The sequence below is a fragment of the Suncus etruscus genome, chromosome 3, assembly GCF_024139225.1.
Source record: "Suncus etruscus isolate mSunEtr1 chromosome 3, mSunEtr1.pri.cur, whole genome shotgun sequence".
Lineage (NCBI taxonomy): Eukaryota > Metazoa > Chordata > Mammalia > Eulipotyphla > Soricidae > Suncus > Suncus etruscus.
Window position 1 is genome coordinate 66,059,750 of NC_064850.1, and position 19,422 is coordinate 66,079,171.

General features: G+C 50.1%; 1 protein-coding gene and 1 non-coding gene across 6 annotated transcripts in view; one reads left to right on the forward strand and one right to left on the reverse strand.

The window, feature by feature from the left end:
• The window catches only part of ATP2B4 (ATPase plasma membrane Ca2+ transporting 4), a 49,962-nt gene that overhangs the window by 11,857 nt on the left and 18,683 nt on the right, over positions 1 to 19,422 (reverse strand). For all 5 annotated transcript variants that reach the window (XM_049770614.1, XM_049770613.1, XM_049770617.1 and 2 more), the window contains 12 exons: positions 17,451 to 17,665; positions 16,559 to 16,801; positions 15,903 to 16,144; positions 14,735 to 14,963; positions 14,072 to 14,251; positions 13,559 to 13,646; positions 11,916 to 12,022; positions 10,217 to 10,408; positions 9,296 to 9,509; positions 7,103 to 7,314; positions 4,700 to 4,807; positions 2,150 to 2,326 (listed from right to left, as the gene is read on the reverse strand). In XM_049770614.1, the coding sequence (XP_049626571.1) occupies positions 2,150 to 2,326; positions 4,700 to 4,807; positions 7,103 to 7,314; positions 9,296 to 9,509; positions 10,217 to 10,408; positions 11,916 to 12,022; positions 13,559 to 13,646; positions 14,072 to 14,251; positions 14,735 to 14,963; positions 15,903 to 16,144; positions 16,559 to 16,801; positions 17,451 to 17,665 (2,207 nt within the window). The remainder of the gene's footprint in view (positions 1 to 2,149; positions 2,327 to 4,699; positions 4,808 to 7,102; positions 7,315 to 9,295; positions 9,510 to 10,216; positions 10,409 to 11,915; positions 12,023 to 13,558; positions 13,647 to 14,071; positions 14,252 to 14,734; positions 14,964 to 15,902; positions 16,145 to 16,558; positions 16,802 to 17,450; positions 17,666 to 19,422) is intronic.
• LOC126005311 (small nucleolar RNA SNORA49) lies at positions 19,030 to 19,158 on the forward strand. The gene has a single exon (XR_007494450.1). It is a non-coding gene; the product is annotated as a small nucleolar RNA SNORA49 (small nucleolar RNA).

The following is a 19,422-nucleotide window of genomic DNA, read 5'->3' on the forward strand; positions in this document are numbered from 1 at the left end:
AAAAGTTCTTCACTTTTGTTTTCCCATTCCAGGGGCCTAGGTGCCGGCTCCTACAGGAGGAGGGCTGGTGTGCATGGAGGATTCAGTATGTGGAATAGGCTGTGGAGATACTTGTAGTGGAGATGCCAGCATCTTGGTGCTACAAGGTCCCAAACTCTGCAGTAAAATTGGACCCCGGGCCTACCTGCCCAAGAACCAGCTCCTTAGCTGCACTAAATTTCTGCTGTCTAATGATCTGAGTTCCCCACATGAAAGGGAACAGGAAGGGATAATAGCTTAGCCATATTCCCACACCTACATTTTGAAAGGTGGTGATAGCAGGATGAACAATTGTGTAAGGGGGACTGGCTAAGATGAGTAGCACCACCTACGAGGGTGTCCCCAGGATGGTGTGGTGGATCTTCAGGGCATCTTGGACATACTCCCTGGTCTGCTTTCAGGCCCCATTGGCTGAAGGTGTGTGTGTGTGTGTGTGTCTGAAGGGGTGTGTGTGTGTGTGTGTGTAGCTACAGTGAGTGCCCAGTGTGTGTGTGTGTGTGTGTGTGTGTGTGTCTGAAGGGGGGATTGTGTGTGTGTAGCTACAGTGAGTGCCCAGAGCTAGATGGGCAGTGAAACCAGAGAGGCAGAATCAAGGGAACAAAATTTGGGGCTAGATGGGGATCTCAACCCCCAAAGACAGAGGCTGGCAAAGAGCCTGAGACACTGGAACCAGAAACTCCTGGCTAGGAAAAATAAAATTAAACGACGACGACCACCACCACATAGCAGAGAGGAGGCAGATAATCCTGAAGGGAAGAAAAGCAGACAGGTTAATTTGAGAAGCACAAGTTTCAGGTAAATACCAGGGACCTGGATAGGTATCCAAGGCCTTTGTTTATCTGAGCTGTGAAGCCTTGTCCAGGGCAGACAGTGACCAGGAGGCGAGGACAGGGGTGGGAGCATGAGTTCTGGAGAGGGGAGCACCCCTTAGTTTCCTGAGTGTGTGTGTGTGTGTGTGTGTGTGTGTGTGTGTGTTAGAGCAATTCTAGAAAAGGGAGGGAGACAGGGCATTTGGCACAACATAGATTTTGTGTGTGTGTGTGTGTGTGTGTGTGTGTGTGTGTGTGTGTGTGTGTGTGTGTGTGTGAAAGCAATTCTAGAAAAGGGAGGGAAGACAGGGCATTGGGCACAGCAGAAACCATGAGAAGGGGAAAAGGTAGAAGAGCTCAGAGCTTCCTCCTTTGGGGGAATATGTCTGAAAACTACAGAAGGTCCTTGAGGTTTGAGACAAATGCCAGTGACACACACATAGTCTCGGTGACACCTAGCCCCCATTCCCAGTGAGGAGCAATGATAGGTGGTTTCTTTCACCAGGATTTTCCCTGTAACTAACATCTACATGGCCCAGACAGCAGTTTGAAGGGTCACTGGGGATGCTGGGGATGCTAACTTAGAGAGGGCACCTAACACATTATACCAACCAGCCAACTGGGAAAAAGAGGAGAAACTTCACAAGCTGCTAAGGCAGAAATAAAATCATTATAATAAGAACATATATGCATATGTATCCATATTTATAATAGCACCACCATGATGCAGGCCTACTGTGTTAAGTGGCACTAGCTTGCACACTGGCAGGAAATCTCTGTAGAATGGCTGGCACTGATGCGTGAAATAGGTCTAACCCACTGAGGGTGGGTTCCTCTGGGCATTACCTCCTTTCACCAGACGAAAGTGGAGGAAGCTCCAGTCTGTCAGGGCAAGCTTACAGGCCCCATGTCCATTCGTGGAGATGCAAAGGTCTGCTTCTGTTCTCATGTTAGGCCATAAGAAAGCCATAGACCTAACACCTTTCTCTGGGGCACTAGGAAAGGCCCAGACACACCCCGGCTGGGTTAAGGTTAGTGCTTAGCTCAGATGGTGGGAAAATGAACTATGGACCCAACCAGCTATAAGCTCTGCAGGAAACCTCTATTTATGGATTTATGGTCCCACGTAGACATTGTTCCCAGAAGCGTCCTTGCATCTACCTCTGCCCATCAGTCATGGGCTAGGAAACAGGCTGGGCTCAAGACAGAGATGCTGGCTGCTGCCATGCCCATCTGCCAGCCCCACATCTCCCAAGCTGGAGAGAACTGCTCCTGGGATGGGGAGGAACCACTGTGAGTACCTGAGTCTGGATTCGGTTCAGGCCCCGGAACCAGAGGATCTGGCCGCGGCGAAGTTCCATCTCTGCGTGATCGATCTCATCCAGCCCCTCAGCATTCTTGGTGATCTCCTCCTTTGTGGTTCCATGCCCGGCTTCCTTCAGGAACTTCAGGGACTTGGTGGGTATCATGGAGATGAACTGTACAGATGCAGCAGAAGCGGAGTCAGTGAAGGGAGACAAAAACCCGTAAGTGGGTTTCTCTGGCACTGTGGGGGAAGCGTCGGGCTGTTGAGGCTGCACCCAGTAGCCTGGGAAGGTCCTCCATATTTGTGGACTCACAAAGGATAGCTTCTGTGATTGTGCCAACTAGTCATCTGCCTCAGAACTACTTATTTGCCCCCATCTCAGCTTTTCCTCTGTCCTTGCCATGTGTCCTTTTAGTTGCACTGGGGAGGGAAGGGTGTGTTGGGCCACACCTAAAGGTGCCTAGGGTTCATTCCTGGTAGTGCTCAGGGGAGCATGAAGTTCCAGGGCTCTACTATGTGATACATGTGCTCCGTCTCTCTGAGCTGTCTCTTGGGCCCTGCCATGTGCCTTTAAGGAAAACAGCTATAAAGTACAGTGATGCTTGTATGATGCACGGTAGGGGAAGAGTCAGGAGCAGGCAAGGCAGTCATGGAAACATGTCCTACAGATATATGGCCAAAGGCCCAAAAAGAATGACTTTATATCTTATAAATATGATATTATGATGCCCCGTACAAAGCAAGTCTGTTGTCAGAAAACTCTATTTAGGGCTGAGAGATAGCCCTACCAGTGGGTAGGGTGTTTGCCTTGCACATGGCTGACCTGGGTTCAATTCCCAGTATCCCATATGGTTTCCTGAGCCTGCCAGAAGTGATTCTTGAGTTCAGAGCCAAGAATAACCCCTGAGTACCACTAGGTGGCCCAAAAATAAAATAAAAACTCTGTATTGTGGCTGGTGAGGTGGCGCTAGAGGTAAGGTGTCTGCCTTGCAAGTGCTAGCCAAGGAAAGATCATGACCGCGGTTCGATCCCCCAGCGTCCCCTATGGTCCCCCCAATCTGTATTTAAAGGATACTAAAGTTTTTTTTTTTTTGTCACATCTCGAGGCGCTCCTGGCTCTATATTCAGAAATCGCTCCTGACAGACTCAAGGATGCCAATATTTAACCACCATCCTTCTGCATACAAGGCAAATGACCTACCTCCATGCTATCTCTCTGACCCAAGGATTCTAAAGGTTTTTTTCTTTTCTTTTTAGTTTTTGGGTCACACCCAGCAGTGCTCAGGGGTTACTCCTGGCTGTCTGCTCAGAAATAGCTCCTGGCAGGCACGGGGGGACCAGATGGGACACCAGGATTCGAACCAACCACCTTTGGTCCTGGATCGGCTGCTTGCAAGGCAATCACCCGCTGTGCTATCTCTCCGGGCCCTGAATTCTAAAGTTTTAATGGAATGGAGAGAAGTGAGTGAATCCCTCTAAAAGAATGAATGGATAGATGCATTTTATCAGAGGACTGGAATCAGAGGCTGAGCTTGAGATTTAAAAGAAATCACAGGAAGCTGGAGTGATAATACAGTGGGAAGGGCACTTGCCTTACATGTGATTAATCCAGATTCAATCCCTGGTGTCTCATATGGTTTCCCAAGCACTGCCAGGAATGACCTCTCAGCTCAGAGAATAAGCTCTGAACACTCCTGAGTGTGGTCCCCCCAAACAAACATCCCCACCCCCAATCACTGGATGAACTCAGTTCTGTAGGTGAATCCATTCTAAACAGGAAGAGCAATAGACAGGGCCAGCCTGGGCTGCCCAATAGAAAGATGGGGACTTGGGAATAAGAAGAAGTTCAACGTTTTGTCCAGCACCTAGAGACCTTCACTGACTGTAGCTACTGCCGGCCCCATTCCTCAACCATACAGGGTGGAGGGACATGAACTGGAAACTGAGGTGGGCATTGGCTAGGGTGCATCTAGCACGTGTGGAGGAAGCAAGCTGCAAGTTTGTATAGGGAGGACTGAGGTCCCAGTGAAATAACTTTGGGATTAGTGAGAGCCACACCCACATAACCAAAGTTGGGGCCCCATGATAGTCAGGAAGGCCCTGGGGTCCACAGAGCAGAGGTATTGCCTGGACCAGAACATTTTTGTTTTCATGCCATACCCAGTGATGCTCATGGATGACTCCTGGCTCTGTGCTCAGGAATTACTCCTGACAGTGCTCTGGGGATTGAACCCAGCTATGCAAGGCAAGATCCCTATCCACTGTACTGTCTCTCTGGCCCCTTTTCTCTATTTTCTCTTTCCTCTTACTTTTCTTATTTTTTAAAGCAAAATTTCTTTGAAAATTTTCACTCATTTCTGAGAAGCTAAGAAGAGACTTGCCTGCTTGCAGGAAAAGGAACAGAGGCCTCTAAGGTGGTGGATGCTGGTTATTCTACCCAGGGACCCTTGAGAGGAGGGACTTACGGACTTGGCAGAGGGGCAGGTAGGATATAATGAAGGGGAGGCTGGAAGTGTGGTGGTGAGACGTGGCAGCTGGTACTCACCTGACCCCACAGCAGTTCTCCAATCCCAATGAACAAACACCAAAGCCATTGGGACAGGGTAAGTTTCGCGCAAGAGAAGGGCTTGCCCCCAAATTCCACGATGACAATCTAGAACAGACACAGTTGCCTCATCAGGGAGATAGCAATAGGTGCTAATGCTCCAGCCTTCCCGCCACAAGAGCCCATGCTGTAAGTCCCGACCTGTTTTACTAGGGCAGAAAAAGCAATCCAAAAAGGGAGGAAAGAAAAACAGTCTTTCCAGAGCACTCTGATGGAGAGTCAGACACAGTGACCAGGAAACTGACTAACCTACAAGCAAGGACCATCAAAAAGATGAGAGGTTCTTTTTCTATTTTTATGGGTGGAAAGGAGGGCTTAATAAACACTGCTACAGTATGATTTGGTATAGTCCATGCCATTACATCTTACATCTATGACACCATTTTTGTATCTTTCCTTAGTTGGCTTCATCACTGAATAAATGACCTGTCAACTATGCCTTGTGGTCTATGAAAATTACCCCTAAACAAGAATGCTTGTTTAAATAACAAAAGAGAGTTGTTCTGAAATTGTAACCAGTAGAACTATAATGTGAAAACAAGTAAAACTCAACTGGCAATAAATCTTTCACCTTGGGGTTGTTGTTCTGGCCATACTGTTTTAAGCATGGTTTAAAGAGTAAACCCTAGGCCTGAGTTCTACCTGAAAAGTAATAAAAGGGGCTGAAATGATAGTACAGGAGTAGGTGTTTGCCTTGTATGTGGCTGACCCAGGATCGATCCCTGGCATCCCATATGCTCCCCCGAGCCTACCAGGAGTAACCCCTGAGCGCTGCCGGGTGTGGCCCCAACCCAAGATAAAACAAAATATAATAACACAAAAATAAAGTAATTAAAATAAAAGGATATCCCTTCCATCCAGTTTTCTGTAGAATGGAGTAGAGAGAATATATACAAATGAACATTGGCCCCTAGGGAGACAGGGGAGTGAAGGATATGCCGCAGGAGGAGGAGGCAACACTGGAACTATGGTAAAGAGTAATTTTCAATTTGGCTGCTGTTTTGTGGCCATACTTGATTGTGTTCCGTGCTTCCTCCTGACTCTGCTCAGGGAATCACTCCTGGGGCCATAAATAATGCTGGCATCAAATCAATTTTAGCTTTGTGCAAAAAAGTACATTAACCCCTGGACTGTCTCTCTAATCCTGTAATCTGTCAATTTGAATTTAGGGTAAGAATGCTATGGGGAGGGGCAGGAGAGATAGCATGGAGGTAGGGCATTTGCCTTACATCCAGAAGGATGTTGGTTCAAATCCCACATCCCTTATCAGGGGTCACCAGGAGTAACCCCTGAGCACTGCTGGGTGTGACCCATAAAACAAAAACCAAAAAACAAACAAGAAAAGAATGCTTTGGGGGCATCAGCTATCTTATATTCTTATCTATATTCTTTTTTTTTTTGTCACACCCAGTAATGCTCAGGGATTACTCCTGGCTATGCATTCAGAAATTGCTCCTGGCTTGGGGGACCATATGGGACGCTGGGGATCGAACCCAGGTTTGTCCTGGGTCAGCTGTGTAAAAGGCAAGTGCCCTACCAGCCCCTCTAATCTATATTCTTAATTTCCACTTTCTAATTATAGTATTTTATTTGTTTGTTTGTTTGTGGTGATCTGGGTTACTCCTGGCTCTGCACCCAGAAATTACTCTGGCAGGCTTGGGGTAACATATGGGATGTCAGGGATTGAACCCAGGTTGACCACATACAAGGCAAAAAAGCTCTACCCACTATGCTATCACTCCAGCCCCAACAGAATGGGAGATTCTTGTGACATAAGTCCATGTGGGACAAAGAGAAGACATCATGAAGAAGAGAGAATACAGGCAGATCAAGGAGCTAACTGGGGAAGGGTGAAGCAGGAGGCCAATTTATCAGCTCCTCAACCTACACAAGTTTTGGGGTGCTTATGATAGAATAGAAAACCTAGACCACCTATCACTAGGCAACCAGGCCCTTGATGCCATATCTCACAGGAGGAGTCTGCTCCAGGCTTGCTCTGCCAACTACACCACCGTCCCACTACTTCTTATTATCAGTGACTTGAAGGCACTGGGCATAGCAATGGTTTAGAGAGCGTGGTATTCTCTTGATCCTTGGTGAGATGGGTTTTAGAAAGACAATGAAAGGATTCTACAAGTCTCACTTTCTTCACCACCACCTTGCTGCCTTACACAGAGTAATCGGCGTAGCAGGCGCCATTCCCGAGCCCCACACAGTGGAAGCAAAGTAGAGACCAGAAAGTCCAATTCTCAGTTTGGAGTCCCCAGGACTTCTGGGTGTCTCATCCTGTGTGCTGGAGTTTTGTCATCCTGACCTCTACCACCACCCCCAGCTGGAGCCCACCTGGCTGATGAATGTACCCAGGACCACAGAGCAGAAGATGTAGTTGCGGAAGATGCCCTCAAAGACGTTCCTCTCTCCATGGATCTTGCGGGAGTTGATCTCGTTGAAAAGTTGCATCAGCACAAAGGTGTTGAAGATGATGGTGTAGTGCTGGCTGGGCGGAGAGTTGAGAGGGGCCTTTCTCCCGCTGTCGATGTCAAAGAACTTCTCACCTGGTAGTAGCAGAAATGCACAGGGGCTAAGTATAGGCTCAAAGGGAGCTCAGATTGGGTGTGAACATGTAGATAAGGCCATACTGGTCCATCTAGGTCAGAAGCTGAGCTCCACAGTGTCTGGAATTTGGCTGTATTTTTATTTATTTATTTATTTATTTTGTTTTGTTGGGGGGGGGCACACCCATTGATGCTAGGGGTTACTCCTGGCTAAGTGCTCAGAAATTGCCCCTGGCTTGGGGGGACCATATGGGACGCAGGGGATCGAACCATGGCCCTTCCTTGGCTAGCGCTAGCAAGGCAGATACCTTATCTCTAGCCCCACCTCTCTGGCCCTTGGCTGTATTTTAGCTGTATTTGTTTTACATTTGGCCTTCCAAATGGTGCTCAGGTGATTCCTGGCCAACAAGGCAAAAGCATGAACCCTTGGTGCTGGAGATACCCAGGACTCCCTGGGCGGTGCTGTGGGTCCCCAAGGCCACAACTGTGGTGCTCAGGGATCACATCTCTCTTCACATTTAAAAAGAATTAGGGGGCTGGAGTGATAGTACAGCAGGTAGAGTGCTTGTCTTGCATGCTGCTATTCCAATTTCAGACCCAGGTTCAATCTCCATTATTACACCTCATCCCCTAAACACCAATGCAGGAGTGATTCCTGAATGTAAAGCCAGGAGTAATTCCTGAGTACTGATGGGTGTGGACCAAAACCAAAGGAAACTCAAACAAAACAAAACAAAACAAAACAAAAGAAAAAGAAAAGAGGGGCCAAGAGATAGCACAGCAGTAGGTTGTTTGCCTTGCATGAAGCCAACCTGGGTTTGATTCCTGGCATCCCCTATGGTTCACCAAGCTGCCAAGAGTGGTTTCTGAGCACACAGCCAGAGTAACCTCTGTGCACCCTTGAGTGTGACCCAAAACAAAATTAAAAAATTAAAAAATTTAAAAAAAAGAAGAAAAGAAAGGGGGGGGGGGGGTTTACATCCAGCTGTCCAAAAAGCTTTTTCCTGGCTCTGTGTTCAGAGGACCATACAGTGCATCACAGATTGAACCTGGGTTGGTAGCATGCACGGCAAATGCCTTACCTGCTGTACATTGCCCTGGCTTTGAGAAACCATGTCTTGGGGAACGTTGAGCCAGAGTCTGTACATGAATGCGAGGCATGCACCATGAGCACCGCAAACCTCCTTTATCTGCCAGGGTTATATACATTAAGTAGCCAACATAGACTCCCAGAGCTGACTCTGTCCCCACTGACATAGTTCGCTGACATCGTCTACTCATACAGTGTAACAAGGGGAAGGCACTGTGTCCTGGGCTGAGTGAGTGCCACTGTTTACTCATGTCATGAAGTGACATCAGTTTTGGGTTTTGTTTGGCTTCCAAACAGTGCTCAGGGAGCTCCCAGAAAATTCAATCCAGAGCTACTCAGTCCGAGCATGCTAGGGACCAATACGGCCACCTGATTGTCCCTTTGGGGGAAAGATGGAATAGGAGGAATTGAACCTGCTGCTGCCACATCCCAGGCTTGCCCTGAAGCCCAGAGCTATCTCCCTGGCCCTCATTCTGTGTTATCATCCATTAGAAATGGTCTAATGAAGACACACTGGCATGGGGCTGGAACAATAGCACAGTGGGTATAACACTTGCTTTGTATACAGGCAACTTAGATTTAATCCTCAGCACCACATATGATCTCCAGAGTCCTGCCAGGACTGATGTCTGAGCACAGAACAAGGAGTAAGCCCTGAGCACCGCTGGGTGATGAGCCCCCCTCCAAAAAAAAAGACACTCTACTGAGATTCTGCACAGGACAATACAGATGAGCACCACCTCAGGCAGCAGGAACAGGGAGGCCTCATGACATGAAGGGCCTGTCACTGCTTCCAGGCCTTTCATGGCCACATCCTGCTACCTGCCATGGTTTTTCCTCCTCTCCAGAGTGCTTTAACCATGGCCCTACCCCAGAGCCAACCCAGCTCACCGGCAAAGACAAGGCAAAAGATGACGACGAGTTGATACACCGCGTGGCCTAGGATGTTCTTCATCATAGTCCGTGAGATAAGAGGCTTGTTTCGCCCATAAGGGTGGCGCTTCAACAGAGAATCTGTTGGCGGCTCCGTGGCCAGAGCCAGTGAGGCAAAAGTGTCCATGATTAGATTCACCCACAGCATCTGCACAGCTTTCAGTGGAGAGTCCTGAGGGCAGAAAAACCTTTCAGCTTTGTTCAGAAACCATCACCAAGTCCTTCATCAGCCTCACTTTTGCCTGAAATATAAGGCAAATGGACTGCCACTATCTACAAGGTTTCAGAACTGGCCACTTGTAAGATGAGTGACTAGAAAAGTTCCCTGTGGGGTAGGACACTTGCCTTGCATGCATCTGACCCAGGTTCCAGCCCTGGCACCCCAAATGGCCCCCCAAGACCTGGCAGGAGTAATCAGTGAGGGTAACTCTAAGTCCTATCAGATGTGATCCAAAAGCCAGAAAGTAAAAAGTTCCCTAACTTTTTGAGTCCAATGTTCCTATCTGTAAAAATGTCAATATCAATATTTCCTGACAAGGTTAATTTATTAATTTGGGGGGCACTCGAGGACCATACCTGATATTGTTTGGGGTCTATTTCTGGCTCTGTGCTCAGGAGTGACATCCCTTGGAGGAGTTCTGAGGAACACAGGCAGTTCTAGGGACTGAACCCTCAAAGGCCTTGTGCAAGGCAAGAGCTTTATTGGCCCTATTCTCCCTCTGGCCTGCAAGGTTGTTTCTGAAGAACAAATAATCTGTCCTGTGTCCTCAGAGTGGCTGGCACCTATGTACTAAACTGAGTTGATTATCTCTCCATCGAGCAGGTGGAACTCTGAACTCTGGCCTCATCTCTCCATCTCCGTGCTGATCCCTGACCAACCTGAGTGATGCAGGCTCCGGTGAAGGCCACGATCACAGCCACCACGTTGACAGTGAGTTGGAACTGCAGGAACTTGGAGATGCTGTCATAGACATTTCGGCCCCACATCACGGCCTTCACGATGCTGGTGAAGTTGTCATCGGTGAGGATGATGTCTGATGCCTCCTTTGCTACATCTGTGCCCGCGATGCCCTAGAAGAAGGGGAGGCCAAACTATGAGGAATGGAGGAGAATGACTGCACAGAGAGCTTAACTATTGCTGTACCCAAACTCCATTTCCTGACCCCAAGCAGCTTTAGAACTAAGCAGGACACTACATTGTTTTGGGTGGGGGGAAAAGGGGTGTTCACACCCATGATGCTTGGGTTTCCTAGCTCTGCACTCAGGAGTCACTCCTGACACTGCTTAGGGGGTCATAGGCGATTCCAGAATCAAACTTGGGTTGGTTGTATGCAAGGCAAGCACCCTACCTACAGTGCTATCTCTACAAAAAACCCCATTATATTAACTACATGTTTCCTTTCAGAGGGTTTTTTTATTTGTTTGTTTTGGGGCCACACTTGGCAGTACTCAGGAGTGATCCCTGGCTCTGCCTTTAGGAATCACTCCTGTGGAGCTCGGGGTACAATACGGGATGCCAAGGATCAAAACTATGTCAGGTACATGGTAGACAAGTGCCCTACCCATTGTGCTATCTAACTCTTTGTTCCCTAGAAGTTAGACTTTTTTTTTTTTTTTTTTTTTGCCATACCCAGAGGTACTCAGGGTTAACTGTTGGTTCTGTGCTCAGGGATTACTCCTTGTGGTGCTCAGTAACATTATGTGATGCCAGGAATAGAACCTGGGTATAGAGGTGATGGTGTGTGCAAGACAAGTACCTTAACCTTACAATACCTCTTCACCACCTGAAGCAGGACACTACATGGCACTATATTGGGGCTTTGGCCCCTCCAATGAGATTAAGGAATTGACTCCCCACCTATACCTAAAGTGGGGTTGGAAAGCACAGCTGGCCTGACACCCCCTTCTCCCTTCCTATTGAGACACAAGTGGTGGCAGAACAAGCCCCATTTATTTGACCCTTGGCTCTCACGCTCCTCTGTCACTGCCACTAAGACTGCCTGTCTCCTCTGTATCCAAAGTAGCCTTGTTTGTTTCTAGAGTATTCTGACAGCACAGCTCCGAGGCCCTAGGTTTAAAACTCTCCACCGGGAAAAGCTCAAGGTTTCTGAAGAGCCTGTGGTTGAAAGCTGTTATTTTTTTTATTTGGGGAGTACTCCTGGAAGTGCTCAGGGTTTACTCCTGGCTTTGTGTTCAATGATCCCTCCCTCCTTCTCTCTCTCCCTCCATCCCTTCCTTCCCCCTCCTCTCGACAATGTACAGGGACTCTTGACTCTGCACTTTGGCCTTTCCTAGAGGACCATTCATGGCACTGAGAACTGAACTGGGGTTTGCTGTTCTCAAGGTGAGCAAGCACCTTTACAGCTCTGCACTATCCCTCCAGTCCCCATGTGCCATCTTTCTTGATATAACAGGACTTTAGAAGTTGGGTATACTTTTACTGGCCAGGCTAGAAGAAGAGAGAGTTAGTGCAAAGAAAACAAGAGATTGATGGCCAGGGAGGCAGCTGGGGCCAGGTCTGACTCCTGATGGAGAAGTGCCTGAGATTGGGCAGACAAACAACATGTGAGCTGCTTACCATGGCAAAGCCAACATCTGCTTTCTTCAGTGCTGGACCATCATTTGTGCCATCGCCCGTGACGGCCACCACCTGCCGCTGCTCCCCCACAGTACTGTCAATGATGCCTGGAGAGACAATGCTCAGTGAGTGTGCAGAATGGGCAAAGCCTAACCTAGCGGGTGGTTCAGACCCTTGGCCGCAGGCTGGGCTGCTCCGAGAGGTGCTTCCTGCTGCTTCACACAAGGCCCCAGGGTGCACCCACAAGCATCTCACTGCAGTACCTTACCTTACCTTTCCTCCCTCCCTCCCTCCCTCCCTCCCTCCCTCCCTCCCTCCCTTCCTTCCTTCCTTCCTCCCTTCCTCCCTCCCTCCCTCCCTTCCTCCCTTCCTCCCTCCCTCCCTTCCTCCCTCCCCCCTCCCCCCTCCCTCCCTCCCTCCCTCCCTCCTTCCCTCCTTCCTTCCTTCCTTCCTTCCTTCCTTCCTTCCTTCCTTCCTTCCTTCCTTCCTTCCTTCCTTCCTTCCTTCCTTCCTTCCTCCCTCCCTCCCTCCCTCCCTCCCTCCCTCCCTCCCCCCCTCCCCCCCTTCCCTCCCTCCCTCCCTTCCTCCCTCCCTCACCCCCCCTTCCCTCCCTCCCTCCCTCCTTCCTTCCCTCCTTCCCTCCTTCCTTCCTTCCCTCCCTCCCTCCCTCCCTCCCTCCTTCCTTCCTTCCTTCCTTCCTTCCTTCCTTCCTTCCTTCCTTCCTTCCTTCCTTCCTTCCTTTTTTTGGTTTTTGGGTTAAACCCGGCAGCGCTCAGGGTTACTCCCGCTCTACTCTCAGAAATTGCTTCTGGCAGGCTCAGGGGACCATATGGGATGCCGGGATTTGAACCACCATCCTGCATGCAAGGCAAACACCCTACCTCCATGCTATCTCTTGGGCTCCTCCCTCCCTGTCTCCCTCCCTCCCTCCCTCCCTCTCTTCCTTTTTTTTGTCCCAGCAATTCTCAGCCAGCTTGGATGGATGGTCCTGCACTTGGAGCTTGTGGTGCCAGGGACCAGTGAGGCCCCTCAGGGTTATGGGAGGCACTCTAGAGATATATCCAGTGCATGAATGACCATGTGGCAGTAGACTGAACTAGACTTGGTACTTGCAAGGTGCCCATACAATCTCCTAGGTCCCCGAAGTTATTTCTTTTTATTCTTTTTTTTTTTTTTTGGGGGGGGGTTTGGGCCACACCCGGCATTGCTCAGAGGTTTACTCCTGGCTGTCTGCTCAGAAATAGCTCCTGGCAGGCACAGGGGACCATATGGGACACCGGGATTCGAACCAACCACCTTTGGTCCTGGATCAGCTGCTTGCAAGGCAAACACCGCTGAGCTATCTCTCCGGGCTGCCCGTAGTTATTTCTCTGATTGCCCTCAAAGTCTGCAGGGGATTTCTCCTACCTCACAGCCTCAAAGGTGCAAAGCAGCTGAAAACCACTAGGCTGTCCCCTGCTCTGTCTTATTCAGAGAGTGACCAGAGCCCCAAGTTTGGGCTTGGTGATAGACCCAGATTTGAGTGAGCCGCGGCTTCTCAAGACTCACAGCCCAGGCTGTGAGAGTGAGTGGCTTGAGCTAATGGCTGACCTTTCCCACCCACCCACCTGCACCCCAAGCTCCCCACCTGGGGACCCCCTCACCTTTCACCAGTGTGTGCTTGTCAGTGGGGGAAGATCGTGCCAGTACCCGAAGCTGAGGCCAGACTTTGTCCAGCTTTTCTTGCTCCACCTGTCAAAATCAGAGCACCCCCAGCTCAACAAGCTCAGAACAGCCACATGGACAAAGCCTCAGGGAGATGGAGAGGCTGGCTCTGTCCTGGTGGGTGGGTGCAAGTGGGCTAATCATTCTGGCCTTGTATTCCTGCTCGTCCACTTCCCTTCCTCTCTCTCCACCATAGACAGTCCCACTATCTTAGAACTCCCAGTAGGAAGTGGGTGGGAGAGGTTGTGGATCTGGGGGCATGGATATGAGACGTCAGGTTCAACTTCTATGCTGACTGGAAAACTTGGCACCAGATGGCATCTCTGACCATCTCCAGAACTGTCTAGTGAAGGAGTAGAATACTTCCACTATCAGGACAAGGTCCCCAAATCCTCCCTTTGCTGACACTGGACTCCAGAGCCAGACAGACCAGGTCTAAGCCTAGAACCCACCTCGCCCTTCTCATTGCGGATGAGCTGATTGAATTGTTTGCCTTCCAAGCATAGAAACTCCTCGCCAGGGACCAGGATGCCGCACTTGGTAGCAATGGCCCGGGCTGTGTTGATATTGTCTCCTGTCACCATTCGAACAGTAATGCCAGCTCGTTTGCATTTGGCAATAGCATCTGGTACCTGTGAAGAGGCAAGTGTGAGAAGGGGTGACCTGGGAGATGCCCCTAGCTCCTTGCTTCAGGAAAGAATGAAGGGCGTGGGCCCAGAAGCCCTTAGATGCTACTGGGAGCATCTAAGGTCCCCACACTTAGGTCCTGCCTAAAAAACACACCACATTGGACCCCGACTGGGCCTGGGCCAAAGGTTCCATCTCCCCAAGTCTCTCCATCCCCTCTCTGTCTTGTGCCCCCAGCACTACAGCACTCTCCCCAGTGCAAGAAACTGACCAGTGAAGAATAAAGTGGGGGGTCCTGGTTGACTAGGCCTCCTGACTATCTTAAGTAGCAGACAACGTACTCCCAAACCCTTATCCCTCACATGGCAGGTGGCACTGAGCTGCAAGCATTAGGGCTCTCCCCCTTGGGGTCACAACTAGATACAACTAGAATGAGGCCCTAAGCCCTCGGTCCCTAGTGGTCTTCACCAGACTTCCCAGGCCCTCACCTCAGGGCGCACAGGGTCCTCAATGCCAACCACAGCGATGCAGGTAAGCTCTGTGAGGATCTCAGGCTCATTGTCCCATATGGGCTCAGTGTTAAAGTCGCGGTAGGCGATGCAGATGGTCCGCAGCCCCTCGCATGCCATGGGCTCGATGACGGTCCGCACCATCTCGTCTCGGTCCTTGATCTTGAAGGGCCTGACATCCCCTTGCCGATTCAGGATCTGGTTACATCTGGGAAGGCACACACTCAGAAGGTGCCATGCCCCCACACCCCAAAATGCTGTCACCACCACCCCTAGGCAGGCTGGCCTTGCAGCTTGAATGCCAGGATCTCTGCGATACACCAGAAATCACTGCCCTGATCAGTTCTGACAACACAGGATAGGGAAGGCCCTGTCTAGATGAGGCCAAGGTAGGCAGACCTGTCCTGAATCCTCTATCCCTACTTAGATGACAAGCCCAGGCTTGTCTGAACCTTGCAAGATACTGAGACTTTGTCAATCCTAAGGATCAGACTAGTGCTCAATGCACAGGGTCTTTTCAAAGAAATTGTGGTTGATTTTGCTTTGATTTTGGGCCACACCAAGTGGAACTTAGAGCTGACTCCTGACTCTGCACTCAGGGATCACTGCTGGTGGGCTTGGGATGCTGGAGATCAAATCCAGGTTGGCCATGTGCAAGGAAAGTGCTCTACCCTTGTGCTATCTCACCGATCCCAAGAAGGAATGACTGAAAGAAGGGAACTGAAGGTGGGATGAGGACTCTGGACTTGTTCAATGTTCAAGTTCATGTCTGATGACCAAGGAATCCTCTAGTTGCTTTGATTCCACTTTAACTGCCCTCTGTAATGGAATAGAGAACTAACACTTCCAATCTTGCACTGTGCAAGGTGGTCATACCCACTGCATCACTTCCCTGGCCTGGGTGTCAGGGGAAGGCAGACCCAATACTTGTTTTCTCCACCCAGGCTGTGCCACCATTTACTTGAGCACTGAGCAGGTGGTCTCAACTTTCTTGCCCATCAATCAGGGACAGTAAGAGTTACCACCTAGTGGTGAAAAATCTGATTTCTCCAAGACACTTTGAGGCAATGCTTGGCCTGAGACCACAGCTGGCTGGGTACTAGCAATTATGCCCCACCGGGGGTGCTCCTGGTTTTGGGGCGCTCACTTGCGGAGGATGATCTCTGAGGCGCCCTTGCTGTACATGCGGAAGCCACCGTCCGGCTTCTGGATGACAGTGCTCATGGACTTGCGCACCGAGTTGAAGGTGTAGACTTTGTAGAACTTCTGCTCAGGCACCTCACTGCGCACGGCATTGTAGTCCTGCTTCAAGTCTGTGACGAGGCCTAGTAAGGCGCACTCGGTCTTGTTGCCCACTTGCCGTGGCAGGCCCCCCTCCTTTTCTGGAGGCTGAGGAAACAGGTGCCCGCATGGGGGCCTCAGATCTGGCCCATAAGGAAACATGCCCCGCGGACCCTTGCACAGATTCCCTAGGTTGGTGGGGAGTGCACATTTCCAGTGGCGATGGGATCCCCGAGCCACTGGGCCATGCCCAGGAATGATGCAGTGATTCACCCTGCATCGTCATTCCCAAAAATGAGGCACTGAGTCCTCAATAAACCCTGATCTGCCCTGAGCATGCAGTGTCTCCTAGAGAGACTTCAGCCTTTAGAGGCTCCCTAGAGCCTGTCTCTGTCCCCCTGGGGCTGTTCTTGTCTCCCACACAGTGGGCAGTGAGATGGACCTTCATGCAGAACAGATAGTGAACAAGGAGTGGCTCTTGTCTAACCACCCATGCTCATGTCCAGGCAGGGAAGTGCTCACCAGGATCTTGGAGGTATAGGAACTGTTGATAGCGATGCCATTGATAAGCAGCTCCAGGGTCTTGGGTGCCAGGACATCGGGGCTGGGAATCTGACGATAGTGAGTGTCCCCAATGTAGGCCTGCATCACGGTCATGCGGTTCATGGTCAAGGTGCCCGTCTTGTCAGAGCAGATGGCGGTAGCATTGCCCATCGTCTCACAGGCATCCAAGTGCCGTACCAGGTTATTGTCTTTCATCATTTTCTACAACAGAGAAGAGAGAAAGTTTTTTTTTGGGGGGGTGCCCCAAGCTCGCCTTTCTCTATGGTTTCTTTTCTCTTCCCCCACAAAGTACAAGCATGAGGCTAGGTTGTAGTTCCATAGCATGAGTGTCTGTGGCCAGGGTGTGACAACCAGCACCAAAAATATAAAAGAAAAATTCAAAATAGGGGGCCAGGGTGATAGTTCCAAAGTTGAGGTGCTTATCTTGCACGAGGTCAACCCAGGCTCTAACCTTGGCATTCTATATAGTCCTGACCCCCTCCAGGAATGATCCCTGGGTGCAGAGCTGGGAGTAAGTCCCAAACACTGCTAGGTATTGACCCCAAACAAAATGAAACAAAACAAAATCAAGATACTAGTTTAATGAATCTTAAGATTCTACTGGGCTGAAACAGGGAAATGCCTCTCAGGGCTAAAGTGTTTGCCTTGCATTCACTGATCCCCAAGAATGAATGCAGTATCCTCTGGTGTTGGCTTACATACTGGTGCCACTCATCAAGATGGGGTGGGACTCTTGTGAGGTACCAGTGGAGTTGTGAGATGAAAGTAGACAGGAGAGCGACCCATCTGTTCTCCAAGGGCCCATGCAGCTCCCCTCCAAAGGCTCCAAAGCAGCCCTTAGCCAGCTCACCTTCACAGAGTAGGCCAGGGAGATGGTGACTGCAAGCGGCAACCCCTCTGGCACTGCCACCACCAGCACAGTGATGCCGATGATGAAGAATTTCACAAAGTACTGAATGTAGATGGGCGTGCATTCAGCAAGCCAGGGATTGCCCTGGATGAGGAAGTTGTCAATCACGAAGTAGAGAACCAGGATGAGGACGGTGATGGCGGACATGATGAGACCTGTGGGGGGAGATGAGCCCACCTCAAAGGCCACTCCTGTGACCCAAGCACAACTCAGGTTGGCACACATTGTGACTTCTGCACCCCAGTTTTTGAAGGAGCCTCTCCAGAAGCCCCATTGAAATCCCTGCTCTTTCTCTGGAGCATGAGAGTAGGAGAGTGGAGTCAGAGCAGCCTGGGCCTCACAGGAGACGCTCTCAGTGTGGCTCCCATTTGACGCATGGCTTGGGGTCCCATTGGCTGCTCTTTCCCTCATCAACAGGAAGTTGGATCTAATTTGCCAAAATGGTTTTCTACAGTCCCATCCCAGACTGACCCTCTTTCCCCTGCTCATGACAAAGAAAGTACATCTGCCTATTTCATTGCTAACTCTCAATTTGGGCAGAAGCCCAGAAGTGGGTACAAGCCACTCATTCATACCACCTGTTTGCAGTGACAGGCTTGCAGGGCCAGCATGTCACTGAGTGCACTTGTATGGGCCATCTCTCTCCTAGTATGGCTCATGGGCCAGAACTACACTGGCTTTATCAGGAGTGTTGTGAGTCACAGCAAACACAGGCCCAGGTCAATCTTCTCCACCATTCTGTAGCATCTGTTACTATTTTCATAGCCTTTTCAGGGTACACAGAGATTTGGGGTATGACACTGTGGTATAGGGACCAACCCATCCTGATCTGCCTTCAACAAGCCATTTGCTGTGGGCTTTTCAGGGTTCAGATCAGTGGAGTCTCAGGCAGTTGGGGCCAGCTGCTCACCATGTGTGTGGAGTAAACACAAGGAGCTGTGAAGGAAGAAACAACAGTTGTGGGGACGCCCTTCGACCTGGGTGCTGTGGGGCCACAGGGCAGCCCAAAGGCTACTCTGCTTGTTTGAGGCCGAATCCTGGCTTCACAAGTCAGACACTTTGGGGGACAGAGCAAGGTGAGAGGTGATGGCATCAGCGAAGCCGCACTGGCAGCTGCAGAAGCAGAGACTTTAGTGTTCTGCTCTGTCAGAACAATGGGAAGAGGCTGCACTGCTTTCTTCTTGGGCTAGGTTGCTTCCAGGCCTCCCAGGCCTAGCTGAGCTTATTGCAGACACAGAGGAGACCCACATCGATCTGCTATACGTAGCTTTGCTCCCCACGTATAGGGTCTATGTGGAGGAGGCTATAAGAGAGCTATGTGGAGCCTATTTAATGGCTCAAGCCTACCTGCCTGTCTCAGCAACCCTATAATCTATAATTCCTCACACCCAGGTAGAGCTTCGGTCAAATTTAAGAGGCACAGAACAAGGTGAGTAGGCCACCGCAGTGCTGCCTGGCTCAGCGGCCATGGCCACAAATGACAAATGCAATATGGTGAATGAATGTGTGCTGTGCAGAGTTTAATTGGTTTAAGGAGAAACTGATGGAGCTTGTAGAGTGCCCTGGAATTGCCTGAGGGTACAGGAAAAGCACATTTCCCTCCCCAGGAAGACTGTTTCCATTGGGGCCTACAAGGTGAGCTGACAGTCGCTACTGGGTGGGTGTTATATATGGAGGCTTTTTATAATATTTCCCTATAATATCCTTTTCTCTGCCTGTTGTCCCACCTCCGACCTTCCAGGTGGGGGCGCTGTTGAGAGCCTAATAAATAGTTTTCGAGCAAGGTGCTCAGGGTCTTTTGGGGCAGCTAACTGGCAGGCTCTGGAGTTTTGGAGCTGCTGGCAGGCTGACAAAGGATTCTGCATCCGACCTTCTTGCCTTTAAAAAAAAAACAAAAAACAAAAAACTGATG